Below are 20,000 nucleotides of genomic sequence, written 5' to 3' on the forward strand. Positions count from 1 at the left end.
TATATATATATATATATTATATATATATATATAATATAATATATATATATATATATATATATATAAATATATATATATAATCTATATATATATATATATATATATAATATATATATATATATATATATATATAATATATATATATATATTTATATATATATATATATATATATATATTGATAATATGATATGTATATATGTATGTTATGTATGTATTTATATAGTATGTATGTATATTATGTATGTATGTATGTATGTATGATATGTTAGTATGTAATTATATATATATATATATATTTATATATTATATATATATATATTATATATATATATATATATATTATATATAATATATATATATATATATATATTTATATTATATATATATATATATATATATATATATAGTATATATATTATATATGTATATATATATGTATGTATATATATATATATATATATATATATATATATATATATATATATATATATATATATATATATATTATATATATATATATATATATATATATATATATATATATATATATATTATATATATATATATATATATATATATATATATATATATATATATATATATATATATATATATATATATATATATATATATATATATATATATATATATATATAATATATATATATATATATATTATATATATATATATATATATATATATATATATATATATATATATATATATATATATATATATATATATATATATATATATATATATATATATATATATATATATATATATATATATATATATATATGTGTGTGTGTGTGTGTGTGTGTGTGTGTGTGTGTGTGTGTATTTATATATATATCTTCAGACATACATTCCCCCCCCCCTTATCAAGTTGTATTTTTTGTGCTTTTGTTTTGATTCATATAGCTTTTCTTGCAATGAAATTGAATACTCACATGCATTCACTATTAACCACCTTGCGAACCTAGCTTTTAAACCCATAAATTTATGATTCTTGAATGAAACTTTGCTATCATTTTTTTGCCTTATTTTATATTGCGCAGTTTGTGAATGATTGAGATATATGTTGCTTCCTTACATATGTTATTATAATTTTAATATCAACTTTTACATGTTCGGCTTATTTCCTTTTTCTAGTAAATCACATTTTCACACAAACAAATTTATTTAGATGTTTGAATGGAAGATTTTGCCTGAGTTCCATTTTAAATGTTAAGCAAGGCTTGTATTTGCAGTTGATGGATATTTTCTTATTTTTCAGAAGCAAAGTGTTGATGCTGATAAAATCGTGAAGATCCAGATGCCATCGACATTGAAGAAGCAATTAGTTGATGATTGGGAGTTTGTTACACAGAAGGACCAGGTATGAAGACATAAAAGCAATGATTCATCCATTCATACATTCACTCTTTTTTGAGGTGTTTATAGTAATTGGTTGTATATAAGAATATGAATGATGTAAAAATTCTATAATTGAGCAAAGAACCTTTTTCTAGAATAAATTTTGGAGCACCTAATTCAATCGGTTAGTCACTGTTGTGTTTTCACTGTTGGTTGCCTTTGTTCTTTTCTTCTTCGCACTTTCATTTTTGTCATTACTCTTTCTACGGATGTTGTTTGAGCCTAACTAGTTCAACGTTTGTTGGTGTTATTAGGGGAGAGAATTATTTTGTCACTGATCATGGGGAGATTTAGTTGGTATTGCTCTTTCTTTTTTATTTTGTTTTATAGGGATACCATACAGGGAAGGGGAAAGGGAAATTAGTTCTTCTTGTAGGGGGTGAGAATTAAACCCTTGTCATAAGGATGAAAGGGAAAGTCTTCAAGTACTAGGTCAACCTATGATTCATCAGTATTTCTCTTTCTTATTTGAGGGCAATCAATTGTTGCAACTATTTTAGTTGTTCTAATTAGGGGTGAAAGTTCAATGTTTGGTTTCGATTATAAACAAATCCAAATCAAACCAAATTAAATTCGGTGTTAGTTTTTTCAATCCAAATCCAAATCATATTTATTATAATCCATATTGAACAAAAGCAAAATTTAAAATATCAATCCAAACTGCAGCGCATTACATCAAATTGCACCGAATTGCCATCATCACCGAAATCCTCCAACACTATTTAGTTCATTACAACAACTTCTAAGAGTTCATTAAACATTCAAAACAACTTAAAATAAACGAACAAATTACATAAGTAGTTCATTACAACATCAAACATGAACATTAATCTCCAAAGAAGCATCTAAATCTACCGACATCAACGTTAGCTTCCAATCAATCTTCAATTTCAATGGTGTTGGGATATGTTGAGCCATCAGCACCGAAATCCTCCAACACCATTTTACTCAAGACTAGTAAAACAAAAAAAACAAAAAAAAGAAATTAATAATTTATAACATCAAAAATGTTATATTATCAAATCGAAAAATGATCAAAAATAATCGAATCTAAAAAAAAAACAACCAATAAAAACATGAAAAATTATACCTAAAATAATCTATAAATGAAAATGTAATAAACGAAAATAATCAAAAATGTAATAATCAAATCTAGAACATTAAAATAATCAAAGATAAACAAAAATAATCTATATAAAAAAATCAACAAAAACATGAAAAATAATACCAAAAATAATCTATAAACGAAAATAAAAGAAAGTAAACGAAAGCAAAAGAAAACAATAGCAAATCAAATTCAAATCAAAAATCTAACAAAAAAAAACAGAAAACAAATCCAACAATAAACATAGAATAATCGAAAATGGAGATCGAAAACAAAAGAAAACAATAATCAAATCAAATTCATAGAAAAATCTAACAATAAACGAAATTAAATAAAATAAAAGAGAGAAAATAATGGAGATTAACCTTTGACCTTCCATGGAGATTTGATTAAAGAGACGAAGATGGAGAGGGAGAAGGAGGCAGATTTGGGAATTTTGAGAGCAACTGAGGGAGGCACACAAAAGAGGGAGGGAGAACGAAAATTAGGGTTTATTTGGGATATATTAGTTGGCAGCTACTACTAGCCTACTACGGTTTATTTTTCAGCTTATGGACTTACAAAATGTCTAATGCGATTGGGCATATTTCGATGATTTCGGTTTAAGTGGGCCAAAACCCAAATTGAACTAAACACCGATTACATTACATATTCAGAACAAACCAAACCATATTAAAAATATATCCAATCAAATTGCTTATTCGGTTTGGTTTGGTTTGGTTTGGTGATCGGTTTTTCACCAAATTAGTTACACCCCTAGTTCTAATTGGCAAACTAGGAATAGTTTCTTTGTTAATGTTAAGGGTAAGGCTAGTACGTACATTTATAAAGGCAAAGCTTAAATTGTAACATTAATATAAGTTATTGAGTTTGGTAATTTCTTATTTCCCACGCAACAAGAGGTAGGAAAGAGTTATTAAAATTCTTTCTAGAGTTTGGATCTTTATTTTGAGGGTGCCTGTAGATGACACGATACATGATAATATTCCCGGAACATATCGAATGAGAGACTTTTTCTTTCTTTTTTGGTGGGCGAGTGGATTGAAGGTTTTCTAAAACATTTCCTTTGGGCCACATAGTCCATTTGATTTGGGTTTCGATTTGATATCAGTGGCTCTAAGATCAAGGAACAAATCTCAATGACCCAACCACATACATTATATTGTGATGCCTGATATCGTGGTTAGAGCATTGAAGAATATGAGACTATAGTTGAGCTTCTGACTTCTCTTACGAAATAGTCCATGATAAGGAGAATTTATTTTTATCCTGTAAATTATGAATTTTTTTTCATTGATCTAGTCTTCACCTGATCAACACAATTTCTGTTTGATTTCGGATTACTACATCTGAATTCAATCATTTTCTAAGTGCTTTTGCGATCCTTGATTTGCAGATAGTTGCTCTTTCTTATGTGTTATGTTACAGATGCATCCATTTCTGTACTATTCTTGTTGAATCTTTAGGTCCACTAGTGGTTCCATGTGCGATGTGTTTATTTTGGTAGGTTTTCTTTGCAATATAATGTAGCATTACATCTTATATGTCATGGTGGTTTATTATGACCAGTGTCAACGTTTTTTGTTTGCCCTTCCTGTTGAGTGTTCAAAATATCTAAGAGTCCTGTTGTTTATTTAAACATACTAAGTTCTATTCTAAAAAAATTTCCCTGCAGCTTGTCAAACTACCTTGCTCCCCAAATGTAGATGATGTGTTGAAGAAGTATCTTGAATATCGAACAAGAAAAAATTGCAAGTAAATTGTTCAGGGCCTAACTTTCATGAGTCATTTTGTTTTTCCTTGTATGATCATTTTTTTTGCTGCATATGACTCTTTCTTTTAAATGCATACATTATATTCCACATGTGAGTGTATTGATATCCAAAAGATTGTTGAGAAAAGGAAAACATGCCTTAATGTGGAACATTCATTACTACTCTACAAAGTTGTTAAAATCGGGATTCTAAATCTGAAATGATACATGAATTTTAAGTGACACATATGCTTAAATGTCGAATTATTTTGAGCATTTTGCCTATTTGGCATCGTTAGTGTTAAAAGCTAAGGTATGAAAAGTGACAGCGATTGCTTTCCCCAGCTCCTGAAGGCCCACTTTCAGACTATCTACTATTATCTCACAAGTTGAACCTTTCTCTTTTCACATTCGAAAGTAGAAGAACTCTCTCGTGAAATCTTTTTTTTCATGTTTGTGACAGCCATTCAATTAGAGATATGGTAAAATAGGCCATTCAATAAACTAGATTTGATTGAAAGGGGCCATAGGCGCACGAGCTAAGTGAGGACTAAGAAAAGTATTTGCATTTCTATTGAGAAATTCTATTTTCCTGTGGACCTTTTTTTTAATTCTAGTTTTAATGCTTATACTATTCAAGTTTCTATTAATTGTAACTTGTAGGGTTGTGATATGATCACAATATAATCCTTGTAAAGAGCCATTTTTATACATGATGTCTTGAGAGTTGTGATGTGAATATCTGTTATCATAATCTCGTTTTATTTACAATTCAATGCAGTGACAAAAGGGAAGAAGCAAAAAAGTGATGAGGTTTGTTTCCATCTAAACGATCAATTTGCATATTTGAAATTTTGATTTTTTGACTTTTAGCTCTTAATCTTAGAATTTCCGTAGCGGCATCAGGATAATGTATTATAAAGGTTCCACTCTTTACGGTGTTTTGGCATTTTCACAGATACTCGTGCTCTTGGGCTTGGTCCTTCCTGTTATTTAGTTGTCCTATTCTTTGTACTGAAAATTAACTATTGATAAACCCATTGCTTAAATTAACCCTTTTACTAATATCTTCAGACATACATTCCCCCCCCCCTTATCAAGTTGTATTTTTTGTGCTTTTGTTTTGATTCATATAGCTTTTCTTGCAATGAAATTGAATACTCACATGCATTCACTATTAACCACCTTGCGAACCTAGCTTTTAAACCCATAAATTTATGATTCTTGAATGAAACTTTGCTATCATTTTTTTGCCTTATTTTATATTGCGCAGTTTGTGAATGATTGAGATATATGTTGCTTCCTTACATATGTTATTATAATTTTAATATCAACTTTTACATGTTCGGCTTATTTCCTTTTTCTAGTAAATCACATTTTCACACAAACAAATTTATTTAGATGTTTGAATGGAAGATTTTGCCTGAGTTCCATTTTCAATGTTAAGCAAGGCTTGTATTTGCAGTTGATGGATATTTTCTTATTTTTCAGAAGCAAAGTGTTGATGCTGATAAAATCGTGAAGATCCAGATGCCATCGACATTGAAGAAGCAATTAGTTGATGATTGGGAGTTTGTTACACAGAAGGACCAGGTATGAAGACATAAAAGCAATGATTCATCCATTCATACATTCACTCTTTTTTGAGGTGTTTATAGTAATTGGTTGTATATAAGAATATGAATGATGTAAAAATTCTATAATTGAGCAAAGAACCTTTTTCTAGAATAAATTTTGGAGCACCTAATTCAATCGGTTAGTCACTGTTGTGTTTTCACTGTTGGTTGCCTTTGTTCTTTTCTTCTTCGCACTTTCATTTTTGTCATTACTCTTTCTACGGATGTTGTTTGAGCCTAACTAGTTCAACGTTTGTTGGTGTTATTAGGGGAGAGAATTATTTTGTCACTGATCATGGGGAGATTTAGTTGGTATTGCTCTTTCTTTTTTATTTTGTTTTATAGGGATACCATACAGGGAAGGGGAAAGGGAAATTAGTTCTTCTTGTAGGGGGTGAGAATTAAACCCTTGTCATAAGGATGAAAGGGAAAGTCTTCAAGTACTAGGTCAACCTATGATTCATCAGTATTTCTCTTTCTTATTTGAGGGCAATCAATTGTTGCAACTATTTTAGTTGTTCTAATTAGGGGTGAAAGTTCAATGTTTGGTTTCGATTATAAACAAATCCAAATCAAACCAAATTAAATTCGGTGTTAGTTTTTTCAATCCAAACCCAAATCATATTTATTATAATCCATATTGAACAAAAGCAAAATTTAAAATATCAATCCAAACTGCAGCGCATTACATCAAATTGCACCGAATTGCCATCATCACCGAAATCCTCCAACACTATTTAGTTCATTACAACAACTTCTAAGAGTTCATTAAACATTCAAAACAACTTAAAATAAACGAACAAATTACATAAATAGTTCATTACAACATCAAACATGAACATTAATCTCCAAAGAAGCATCTAAATCTACCGACATCAACGTTAGCTTCCAATCAATCTTCAATTTCAATGGTGTTGGGATATGTTGAGCCATCAGCACCGAAATCCTCCAACACCATTTTACTCAAGACTAGTAAAACAAAAAAAAACAAAAAAAAGAAATTAATAATTTATAACATCAAAAATGTTATATTATCAAATCGAAAAATGATCAAAAATAATCGAATCTAAAAAAAAACAACCAATAAAAACATGAAAAATTATACCTAAAATAATCTATAAATGAAAATGTAATAAACGAAAATAATCAAAAATGTAATAATCAAATCTAGAACATTAAAATAATCAAAGATAAACAAAAATAATCTATATAAAAAAATCAACAAAAACATGAAAAATAATACCAAAAATAATCTATAAACGAAAATAAAAGAAAGTAAACGAAAGCAAAAGAAAACAATAGCAAATCAAATTCAAATCAAAAATCTAACAAAAAAAAACAGAAAACAAATCCAACAATAAACATAGAATAATCGAAAATGGAGATCGAAAACAAAAGAAAACAATAATCAAATCAAATTCATAGAAAAATCTAACAATAAACGAAATTAAATAAAATAAAAGAGAGAAAATAATGGAGATTAACCTTTGACCTTCCATGGAGATTTGATTAAAGAGACGAAGATGGAGAGGGAGAAGGAGGCAGATTTGGGAATTTTGAGAGCAACTGAGGGAGGCACACAAAAGAGGGAGGGAGAACGAAAATTAGGGTTTATTTGGGATATATTAGTTGGCAGCTACTACTAGCCTACTACGGTTTATTTTTCAGCTTATGGACTTACAAAATGTCTAATGGGATTGGGCATATTTCGATGATTTCGGTTTAAGTGGGCCAAAACCCAAATTGAACTAAACACCGATTACATTACATATTCAGAACAAACCAAACCATATTAAAAATATATCCAATCAAATTGCTTATTCGGTTTGGTTTGGTTTGGTTTGGTGATCGGTTTTTCACCAAATTAGTTACACCCCTAGTTCTAATTGGCAAACTAGGAATAGTTTCTTTGTTAATGTTAAGGGTAAGGCTAGTACGTACATTTATAAAGGCAAAGCTTAAATTGTAACATTAATATAAGTTATTGAGTTTGGTAATTTCTTATTTCCCACGCAACAAGAGGTAGGAAAGAGTTATTAAAATTCTTTCTAGAGTTTGGATCTTTATTTTGAGGGTGCCTGTAGATGACACGATACATGATAATATTCCCGGAACATATCGAATGAGAGACTTTTTCTTTCTTTTTTGGTGGGCGAGTGGATTGAAGGTTTTCTAAAACATTTCCTTTGGGCCACATAGTCCATTTGATTTGGGTTTCGATTTGATATCAGTGGCTCTAAGATCAAGGAACAAATCTCAATGACCCAACCACATACATTATATTGTGATGCCTGATATCGTGGTTAGAGCATTGAAGAATATGAGACTATAGTTGAGCTTCTGACTTCTCTTACGAAATAGTCCATGATAAGGAGAATTTATTTTTATCCTGTAAATTATGAATTTTTTTTCATTGATCTAGTCTTCACCTGATCAACACAATTTCTGTTTGATTTCGGATTACTACATCTGAATTCAATCATTTTCTAAGTGCTTTTGCGATCCTTGATTTGCAGATAGTTGCTCTTTCTTATGTGTTATGTTACAGATGCATCCATTTCTGTACTATTCTTGTTGAATCTTTAGGTCCACTAGTGGTTCCATGTGCGATGTGTTTATTTTGGTAGGTTTTCTTTGCAATATAATGTAGCATTACATCTTATATGTCATGGTGGTTTATTATGACCAGTGTCAACGTTTTTTGTTTGCCCTTCCTGTTGAGTGTTCAAAATATCTAAGAGTCCTGTTGTTTATTTAAACATACTAAGTTCTATTCTAAAAAAATTTCCCTGCAGCTTGTCAAACTACCTTGCTCCCCAAATGTAGATGATGTGTTGAAGAAGTATCTTGAATATCGAACAAGAAAAGATTGCAAGTAAATTGTTCAGGGCCTAACTTTCATGAGTCATTTTGTTTTTCCTTGTATGATCATTTTTTTTGCTGCGTATGACTCTTTCTTTTAAATGCATACATTATATTCCACATGTGAGTGTATTGATATCCAAAAGATTGTTGAGAAAAGGAAAACATGCCTTAATGTGGAACATTCATTACTACTCTACAAAGTTGTTAAAATCGGGATTCTAAATCTGAAATGATACATGAATTTTAAGTGACACATATGCTTAAATGTCGAATTATTTTGAGCATTTTGCCTATTTGGCATCGTTAGTGTTAAAAGCTAGGGTATGAAAAGTGACAGCGATTGCTTTCCCCAGCTCCTGAAGGCCCACTTTCAGACTATCTACTATTATCTCACAAGTTGAACCTTTCTCTTTTCACATTCGAAAGTAGAAGAACTCTCTCGTGAAATCTTTTTGTTCATGTTTGTGACAGCCATTCAATTAGAGATATGGTAAAATAGGCCATTCAATAAACTAGATTTGATTGAAAGGGGCCATAGGCGCACGAGCTAAGTGAGGACTAAGAAAAGTATTTGCATTTCTATTGAGAAATTCTATTTTCCTGTGGACTTTTTTTTTAATTCTAGTTTTAATGCTTATACTATTCAAGTTTCTATTAATTGTAACTTGTAGGGTTGTGATATGATCACAATATAATCCTTGTAAAGAGCCATTTTTATACATGATGTCTTGAGAGTTGTGATGTGAATATCTGTTATCATAATCTCGTTTTATTTACAATTCAATGCAGTGACAAAAGGGAAGAAGCAAAAAAGTGATGAGGTTTGTTTCCATCTAAACGATCAATTTGCATATTTGAAATTTTGATTTTTTGACTTTTAGCTCTTAATCTTAGAATTTCCGTAGCGGCATCAGGATAATGTATTATAAAGGTTCCACTCTTTACGGTGTTTTGGCATTTTCACAGATACTCGTGCTCTTGGGCTTGGTCCTTCCTGTTATTTAGTTGTCCTATTCTTTGTACTGAAAATTAACTATTGATAAACCCATTGCTTAAATTAACCCTTTTACTAATATCTTCAGACATACATTCCCCCCCCCCTTATCAAGTTGTATTTTTTGTGCTTTTGTTTTGATTCATATAGCTTTTCTTGCAATGAAATTGAATACTCACATGCATTCACTATTAACCACCTTGCGAACCTAGCTTTTAAACCCATAAATTTATGATTCTTGAATGAAACTTTGCTATCATTTTTTTGCCTTATTTTATATTGCGCAGTTTGTGAATGATTGAGATATATGTTGCTTCCTTACATATGTTATTATAATTTTAATATCAACTTTTACATGTTCGGCTTATTTCCTTTTTCTAGTAAATCACATTTTCACACAAACAAATTTATTTAGATGTTTGAATGGAAGATTTTGCCTGAGTTCCATTTTAAATGTTAAGCAAGGCTTGTATTTGCAGTTGATGGATATTTTCTTATTTTTCAGAAGCAAAGTGTTGATGCTGATAAAATCGTGAAGATCCAGATGCCATCGACATTGAAGAAGCAATTAGTTGATGATTGGGAGTTTGTTACACAGAAGGACCAGGTATGAAGACATAAAAGCAATGATTCATCCATTCATACATTCACTCTTTTTTGAGGTGTTTATAGTAATTGGTTGTATATAAGAATATGAATGATGTAAAAATTCTATAATTGAGCAAAGAACCTTTTTCTAGAATAAATTTTGGAGCACCTAATTCAATCGGTTAGTCACTGTTGTGTTTTCACTGTTGGTTGCCTTTGTTCTTTTCTTCTTCGCACTTTCATTTTTGTCATTACTCTTTCTACGGATGTTGTTTGAGCCTAACTAGTTCAACGTTTGTTGGTGTTATTAGGGGAGAGAATTATTTTGTCACTGATCATGGGGAGATTTAGTTGGTATTGCTCTTTCTTTTTAATTTTGTTTTATAGGGATACCATACAGGGAAGGGGAAAGGGAAATTAGTTCTTCTTGTAGGGGGTGAGAATTAAACCCTTGTCATAAGGATGAAAGGGAAAGTCTTCAAGTACTAGGTCAACCTATGATTCATCATTATTTCTCTTTCTTATTTGAGGGCAATCAATTGTTGCAACTATTTTAGTTGTTCTAATTAGGGGTGAAAGTTCAATGTTTGGTTTCGATTATAAACAAATCCAAATCAAACCAAATTAAATTCGGTGTTAGTTTTTTCAATCCAAATCCAAATCATATTTATTATAATCCATATTGAACAAAAGCAAAATTTAAAATATCAATCCAAACTGCAGCGCATTACATCAAATTGCCCCGAATTGCCATCATCACCGAAATCCTCCAACACTATTTAGTTCATTACAACAACTTCTAAGAGTTCATTAAACATTCAAAACAACTTAAAATAAACGAACAAATTACATAAGTAGTTCATTACAACATCAAACATGAACATTAATCTCCAAAGAAGCATCTAAATCTACCGACATCAACGTTAGCTTCCAATCAATCTTCAATTTCAATGGTGTTGGGATATGTTGAGCCATCAGCACCGAAATCCTCCAACACCATTTTACTCAAGACTAGTAAAACAAAAAAAACAAAAAAAAGAAATTAATAATTTATAACATCAAAAATGTTATATTATCAAATCGAAAAATGATCAAAAATAATCGAATCTAAAAAAAAAAACAACCAATAAAAACATGAAAAATTATACCTAAAATAATCTATAAATGAAAATGTAATAAACGAAAATAATCAAAAATGTAATAATCAAATCTAGAACATTAAAATAATCAAAGATAAACAAAAATAATCTATATAAAAAAATCAACAAAAACATGAAAAATAATACCAAAAATAATCTATAAACGAAAATAAAAGAAAGTAAACGAAAGCAAAAGAAAACAATAGCAAATCAAATTCAAATCAAAAATCTAACAAAAAAAAACAGAAAACAAATCCAACAATAAACATAGAATAATCGAAAATGGAGATCGAAAACAAAAGAAAACAATAATCAAATCAAATTCATAGAAAAATCTAACAATAAACGAAATTAAATAAAATAAAAGAGAGAAAATAATGGAGATTAACCTTTGACCTTCCATGGAGATTTGATTAAAGAGACGAAGATGGAGAGGGAGAAGGAGGCAGATTTGGGAATTTTGAGAGCAACTGAGGGAGGCACACAAAAGAGGGAGGGAGAACGAAAATTAGGGTTTATTTGGGATATATTAGTTGGCAGCTACTACTAGCCTACTACGGTTTATTTTTCAGCTTATGGACTTACAAAATGTCTAATGGGATTGGGCATATTTCGATGATTTCGGTTTAAGTGGGCCAAAACCCAAATTGAACTGAACACCGATTACATTACATATTCAGAACAAACCAAACCATATTAAAAATATATCCAATCAAATTGCTTATTCGGTTTGGTTTGGTTTGGTTTGGTGATCGGTTTTTCACCAAATTAGTTACACCCCTAGTTCTAATTGGCAAACTAGGAATAGTTTCTTTGTTAATGTTAAGGGTAAGGCTAGTACGTACATTTATAAAGGCAAAGCTTAAATTGTAACATTAATATAAGTTATTGAGTTTGGTAATTTCTTATTTCCCACGCAACAAGAGGTAGGAAAGAGTTATTAAAATTCTTTCTAGAGTTTGGATCTTTATTTTGAGGGTGCCTGTAGATGACACGATACATGATAATATTCCCGGAACATATCGAATGAGAGACTTTTTCTTTCTTTTTTGGTGGGCGAGTGGATTGAAGGTTTTCTAAAACATTTCCTTTGGGCCACATAGTCCATTTGATTTGGGTTTCGATTTGATATCAGTGGCTCTAAGATCAAGGAACAAATCTCAATGACTCAACCACATACATTATATTGTGATGCCTGATATCGTGGTTAGAGCATTGAAGAATATGAGACTATAGTTGAGCTTCTGACTTCTCTTACGAAATAGTCCATGATAAGGAGAATTTATTTTTATCCTGTAAATTATGAATTTTTTTTCATTGATCTAGTCTTCACCTGATCAACACAATTTCTGTTTGATTTCGGATTACTACATCTGAATTCAATCATTTTCTAAGTGCTTTTGCGATCCTTGATTTGCAGATAGTTGCTCTTTCTTATGTGTTATGTTACAGATGCATCCATTTCTGTACTATTCTTGTTGAATCTTTAGGTCCACTAGTGGTTCCATGTGCGATGTGTTTATTTTGGTAGGTTTTCTTTGCAATATAATGTAGCATTACATCTTATATGTCATGGTGATTTATTATGACCAGTGTCAACGTTTTTTGTTTGCCCTTCCTGTTGAGTGTTCAAAATATCTAAGAGTCCTGTTGTTTATTTAAACATACTAAGTTCTATTCTAAAAAAATTTCCCTGCAGCTTGTCAAACTACCTTGCTCCCCAAATGTAGATGATGTGTTGAAGAAGTATCTTGAATATCAAACAAGAAAAGATTGCAAGTAAATTGTTCAGGGCCTAACTTTCATGAGTCATTTTGTTTTTCCTTGTATGATCATTTTTTTTGCTGCATATGACTCTTTCTTTTAAATGCATACATTATATTCCACATGTGAGTGTATTGATATCCAAAAGATTGTTGAGAAAAGGAAAACATGCCTTAATGTGGAACATTCATTACTACTCTACAAAGTTGTTAAAATCGGGATTCTAAATCTGAAATGATACATGAATTTTAAGTGACACATATGCTTAAATGTCGAATTATTTTGAGCATTTTGCCTATTTGGCATCGTTAGTGTTAAAAGCTAGGGTATGAAAAGTGACAGCGATTGCTTTCCCCAGCTCCTGAAGGCCCACTTTCAGACTATCTACTATTATCTCACAAGTTGAACCTTTCTCTTTTCACATTCGAAAGTAGAAGAACTCTCTCGTGAAATCTTTTTTTTCATGTTTGTGACAGCCATTCAATTAGAGATATGGTAAAATAGGCCATTCAATAAACTAGATTTGATTGAAAGGGGCCATAGGCGCACGAGCTAAGTGAGGACTAAGAAAAGTATTTGCATTTCTATTGAGAAATTCTATTTTCCTGTGGACCTTTTTTTTAATTCTAGTTTTAATGCTTATACTATTCAAGTTTCTATTAATTGTAACTTGTAGGGTTGTGATATGATCACAATATAATCCTTGTAAAGAGCCATTTTTATACATGATGTCTTGAGAGTTGTGATGTGAATATCTGTTATCATAATCTCGTTTTATTTACAATTCAATGCAGTGACAAAAGGGAAGAAGCAAAAAAGTGATGAGGTTTGTTTCCATCTAAACGATCAATTTGCATATTTGAAATTTTGATTTTTTGACTTTTAGCTCTTAATCTTAGAATTTCCGTAGCGGCATCAGGATAATGTATTATAAAGGTTCCACTCTTTACGGTGTTTTGGCATTTTCACAGATACTCGTGCTCTTGGGCTTGGTCCTTCCTGTTATTTAGTTGTCCTATTCTTTGTACTGAAAATTAACTATTGATAAACCCATTGCTTAAATTAACCCTTTTACTAATATCTTCAGACATACATTCCCCCCCCCCCTTATCAAGTTGTATTTTTTGTGCTTTTGTTTTGATTCATATAGCTTTTCTTGCAATGAAATTGAATACTCACATGCATTCACTATTAACCACCTTGCGAACCTAGCTTTTAAACCCATAAATTTATGATTCTTGAATGAAACTTTGCTATCATTTTTTTGCCTTATTTTATATTGCGCAGTTTGTGAATGATTGAGATATATGTTGCTTCCTTACATATGTTATTATAATTTTAATATCAACTTTTACATGTTCGGCTTATTTCCTTTTTCTAGTAAATCACATTTTCACACAAACAAATTTATTTAGATGTTTGAATGGAAGATTTTGCCTGAGTTCCATTTTAAATGTTAAGCAAGGCTTGTATTTGCAGTTGATGGATATTTTCTTATTTTTCAGAAGCAAAGTGTTGATGCTGATAAAATCGTGAAGATCCAGATGCCATCGACATTGAAGAAGCAATTAGTTGATGATTGGGAGTTTGTTACACAGAAGGACCAGGTATGAAGACATAAAAGCAATGATTCATCCATTCATACATTCACTCTTTTTTGAGGTGTTTATAGTAATTGGTTGTATATAAGAATATGAATGATGTAAAAATTCTATAATTGAGCAAAGAACCTTTTTCTAGAATAAATTTTGGAGCACCTAATTCAATCGGTTAGTCACTGTTGTGTTTTCACTGTTGGTTGCCTTTGTTCTTTTCTTCTTCGCACTTTCATTTTTGTCATTACTCTTTCTACGGATGTTGTTTGAGCCTAACTAGTTCAACGTTTGTTGGTGTTATTAGGGGAGAGAATTATTTTGTCACTGATCATGGGGAGATTTAGTTGGTATTGCTCTTTCTTTTTTATTTTGTTTTATAGGGATACCATACAGGGAAGGGGAAAGGGAAATTAGTTCTTCTTGTAGGGGGTGAGAATTAAACCCTTGTCATAAGGATGAAAGGGAAAGTCTTCAAGTACTAGGTCAACCTATGATTCATCAGTATTTCTCTTTCTTATTTGAGGGCAATCAATTGTTGCAACTATTTTAGTTGTTCTAATTAGGGGTGAAAGTTCAATGTTTGGTTTCGATTATAAACAAATCCAAATCAAACCAAATTAAATTCGGTGTTAGTTTTTTCAATCCAAATCCAAATCATATTTATTATAATCCATATTGAACAAAAGCAAAATTTAAAATATCAATCCAAACTGCAGCGCATTACATCAAATTGCCCCGAATTGCCATCATCACCGAAATCCTCCAACACTATTTAGTTCATTACAACAACTTCTAAGAGTTCATTAAACATTCAAAACAACTTAAAATAAACGAACAAATTACATAAGTAGTTCATTACAACATCAAACATGAACATTAATCTCCAAAGAAGCATCTAAATCTACCGACATCAACGTTAGCTTCCAATCAATCTTCAATTTCAATGGTGTTGGGATATGTTGAGCCATCAGCACCGAAATCCTCCAACACCATTTTACTCAAGACTAGTAAAACAAAAAAAACAAAAAAAAGAAATTAATAATTTATAACATCAAAAATGTTATATTATCAAATCGAAAAATGATCAAAAATAATCGAATCTAAAAAAAAAAACAACCAATAAAAACATGAAAAATTATACCTAAAATAATCTATAAATGAAAATGTAATAAACGAAAATAATCAAAAATGTAATAATCAAATCTAGAACATTAAAATAATCAAAGATAAACAAAAATAATCTATATAAAAAAATCAACAAAAACATGAAAAATAATACCAAAAATAATCTATAAACGAAAATAAAAGAAAGTAAACGAAAGCAAAAGAAAACAATAGCAAATCAAATTCAAATCAAAAATCTAACAAAAAAAAACAGAAAACAAATCCAACAATAAACATAGAATAATCGAAAATGGAGATCGAAAACAAAAGAAAACAATAATCAAATCAAATTCATAGAAAAATCTAACAATAAACGAAATTAAATAAAATAAAAGAGAGAAAATAATGGAGATTAACCTTTGACCTTCCATGGAGATTTGATTAAAGAGACGAAGATGGAGAGGGAGAAGGAGGCAGATTTGGGAATTTTGAGAGCAACTGAGGGAGGCACACAAAAGAGGGAGGGAGAACGAAAATTAGGGTTTATTTGGGATATATTAGTTGGCAGCTACTACTAGCCTACTACGGTTTATTTTTCAGCTTATGGACTTACAAAATGTCTAATGGGATTGGGCATATTTCGATGATTTCGGTTTAAGTGGGCCAAAACCCAAATTGAACTGAACACCGATTACATTACATATTCAGAACAAACCAAACCATATTAAAAATATATCCAATCAAATTGCTTATTCGGTTTGGTTTGGTTTGGTTTGGTGATCGGTTTTTCACCAAATTAGTTACACCCCTAGTTCTAATTGGCAAACTAGGAATAGTTTCTTTGTTAATGTTAAGGGTAAGGCTAGTACGTACATTTATAAAGGCAAAGCTTAAATTGTAACATTAATATAAGTTATTGAGTTTGGTAATTTCTTATTTCCCACGCAACAAGAGGTAGGAAAGAGTTATTAAAATTCTTTCTAGAGTTTGGATCTTTATTTTGAGGGTGCCTGTAGATGACACGATACATGATAATATTCCCGGAACATATCGAATGAGAGACTTTTTCTTTCTTTTTTGGTGGGCGAGTGGATTGAAGGTTTTCTAAAACATTTCCTTTGGGCCACATAGTCCATTTGATTTGGGTTTCGATTTGATATCAGTGGCTCTAAGATCAAGGAACAAATCTCAATGACTCAACCACATACATTATATTGTGATGCCTGATATCGTGGTTAGAGCATTGAAGAATATGAGACTATAGTTGAGCTTCTGACTTCTCTTACGAAATAGTCCATGATAAGGAGAATTTATTTTTATCCTGTAAATTATGAATTTTTTTTCATTGATCTAGTCTTCACCTGATCAACACAATTTCTGTTTGATTTCGGATTACTACATCTGAATTCAATCATTTTCTAAGTGCTTTTGCGATCCTTGATTTGCAGATAGTTGCTCTTTCTTATGTGTTATGTTACAGATGCATCCATTTCTGTACTATTCTTGTTGAATCTTTAGGTCCATTAGTGGTTCCATGTGCGATGTGTTTATTTTGGTAGGTTTTCTTTGCAATATAATGTAGCATTACATCTTATATGTCATGGTGGTTTATTATGACCAGTGTCAACGTTTTTTGTTTGCCCTACCTGTTGAGTGTTCAAAATATCTAAGAGTCCTGTTGTTTATTTAAACATACTAAGTTCTATTCTAAAAAATTTTCCCTGCAGCTTGTCAAACTACCTTGCTCCCCAAATGTAGATGATGTGTTGAAGAAGTATCTTGAATATCGAACAAGAAAAGATTGCAAGTAAATTGTTCAGGGCCTAACTTTCATGAGTCATTTTGTTTTTCCTTGTATGATCATTTTTTTTGCTGCATATGACTCTTTCTTTTAAATGCATACATTATATTCCACATGTGAGTGTATTGATATCCAAAAGATTGTTGAGAAAAGGAAAACATGCCTTAATGTGGAACATTCATTACTACTCTACAAAGTTGTTAAAATCGGGATTCTAAATCTGAAATGATACATGAATTTTAAGTGACACATATGCTTAAATGTCGAATTATTTTGAGCATTTTGCCTATTTGGCATCGTTAGTGTTAAAAGCTAGGGTATGAAAAGTGACAGCGATTGCTTTCCCCAGCTCCTGAAGGCCCACTTTCAGACTATCTACTATTATCTCACAAGTTGAACCTTTCTCTTTTCACATTCGAAAGTAGAAGAACTCTCTCGTGAAATCTTTTTTTTTTCATGTTTGTGACAGCCATTCAATTAGAGATATGGTAAAATAGGCCATTCAATAAACTAGAGGTTGGGTCTTGAAATGCTTAGCTCATTGCTAAGTGCCTGGTGCTGACTTGGCTAGTTCCCTTTTCATATGCAATACAGAACCTAGGGATTTGATTCATTAGGCCCATACAATGATGCTGCAATGTGTGGATGCGTGAAAGATAGGATTTGGGCATTGGGTATAGCTTTAAGTGATTTATTACAACTTTAAGTGATTGCAATAAAGCCTTGTGAACCATAGACTTTTTGAGGCCAGCATTCAAGAATAGATTATGTCTCTGCCTCCATTTTACATTTCAGTGTCTGGATTTGGATTTTGGATGTGTTGCCCCATTTGGAAGTTGATGTTTTATTTGGAAACTGATTCTTCAGGCTTGTGTTCTATATCCTCCAGCATCTTAATTTATCCTTGTATTCAATTTCAAGGATTTGCATTCCAACTTTAAGCCTACTTTTGTCAACTTGGCATAAGTTACCCCTCTTCGAATAATATGGATAGAAAGAATTGTTAAAACCCTTATAGACTATGGTATCATTAAAGGTTATGGGCAAGTTAGACCCCTATGTTGAACTTGTCTTGTCGAGAATCCAAGCCTCAAGTGAGGTTCATAGTTCAAAATAAGAAAATTAAACCTAATTTAGATGGTGAAATCGTTACAATTCACATATGGAAAGTTTGCCTGGTATCATTATCCTGCTTGCTGCTTGAACTTTTTATGTATATATTTTTAAAAATTCATTGCTTTGTTTCCTAAAATAGAGAAGGAGAAATTTTTTTTTTTTTTGTTTTTGAATTTTTGAAATTAGTTTGTGACTTCTTATCCCTTCAAAATTAGTAACTTATGTTTTAAAGTTGTGGTAAATATGGCACGGCAGAAGGCAAGCTTGTTCAAGATGGAAAACAAAATTTCCATTGGATTAAGATGTTAGTGTTGGGGACTTGAGCTAAGGCAAGGAAAGGAAGTGTTGTAACAGATTGCTTTACCGGAATTTGATGGTGCTTCCTATACCAACTACGTCCACTTTCCTTTTTTTTTATTTGCAGTACAATTGTATACTTAGTTATTCTGTAGATAAGCATGCTTGACTAGAAAATATTTTGCTTACTTTCGTATCAGATTTCTATTTATGAAAATTATCCAAGTTTTGATCCTAAAACAAGTTTGTATTCATATCGAGGTTAGATTATCAAGGATGTTACATGGGTGCTTGAGGTGAAGTGAATAGTTTGAGTCAACTTGTTTGGGAGTTTCTAAGTAGGCATGATTGAGGGAAAAGTGCACAAGACACTTTATTTAAACATCTACTTGTAAGAGTCAGATTTAGCTGCATTTTGCAATTGAAAGAACAGACTCTTGGATAATTATTGGTATATGATCCGTATGAATAGGTTCAGTGTATGATTGAATGAGAAAAATGAGAATGTAAAGGTGTTCTTGACTCAACACAACCAAATTTAATAATGCGAGGAGGCAGTGAACACTTGACTCAAGGATTTGAAACATATAATACCTTTTTTTTGCTATTTTTACATGTCAGTTCCACTATGTCAACATGTACTAGTATTTAGGGACAAATACATGGATGTCCTCTGCAATTTAATTGTCTAATGTAGTTTAAGCACTTCATGGTGACCTTGGTCTTCGTATGTCCAGTTTTAGTGATGTTATGGATTTTGTATTGCTTGCAGATGGTTTATCAATTATTAAGTGCTTCATCAGTGTAGTTACTTCATTCACAAATTTTTTTTCGGGCAGGAT

At 30.9% G+C, this 20,000-nt stretch overlaps 1 protein-coding gene across 1 annotated transcript in view; it reads left to right on the top strand.

Moving 5' to 3' along the window:
• Window positions 1–11,694: 11,694 nt before the first annotated feature.
• Window positions 11,695–20,000, top strand: part of LOC130823200 (protein MRG1-like) — a gene marked incomplete at its 5' end in the record, with an annotated part of 11,498 nt that continues 3,192 nt past the window's right edge. The window contains 5 exons of the mRNA XM_057687833.1: window positions 11,695–11,736; window positions 14,039–14,071; window positions 14,751–14,852; window positions 17,672–17,751; window positions 19,998–20,000. The exon at window positions 19,998–20,000 is cut by the window's right edge and continues 167 nt beyond it. Coding sequence (XP_057543816.1) covers window positions 11,695–11,736; window positions 14,039–14,071; window positions 14,751–14,852; window positions 17,672–17,751; window positions 19,998–20,000 — 260 coding nt within the window. The remainder of the gene's footprint in view (window positions 11,737–14,038; window positions 14,072–14,750; window positions 14,853–17,671; window positions 17,752–19,997) is intronic.

This window comes from Amaranthus tricolor, chromosome 9 (assembly GCF_026212465.1).
Source record: "Amaranthus tricolor cultivar Red isolate AtriRed21 chromosome 9, ASM2621246v1, whole genome shotgun sequence".
NCBI lineage: Eukaryota > Viridiplantae > Streptophyta > Magnoliopsida > Caryophyllales > Amaranthaceae > Amaranthus > Amaranthus tricolor.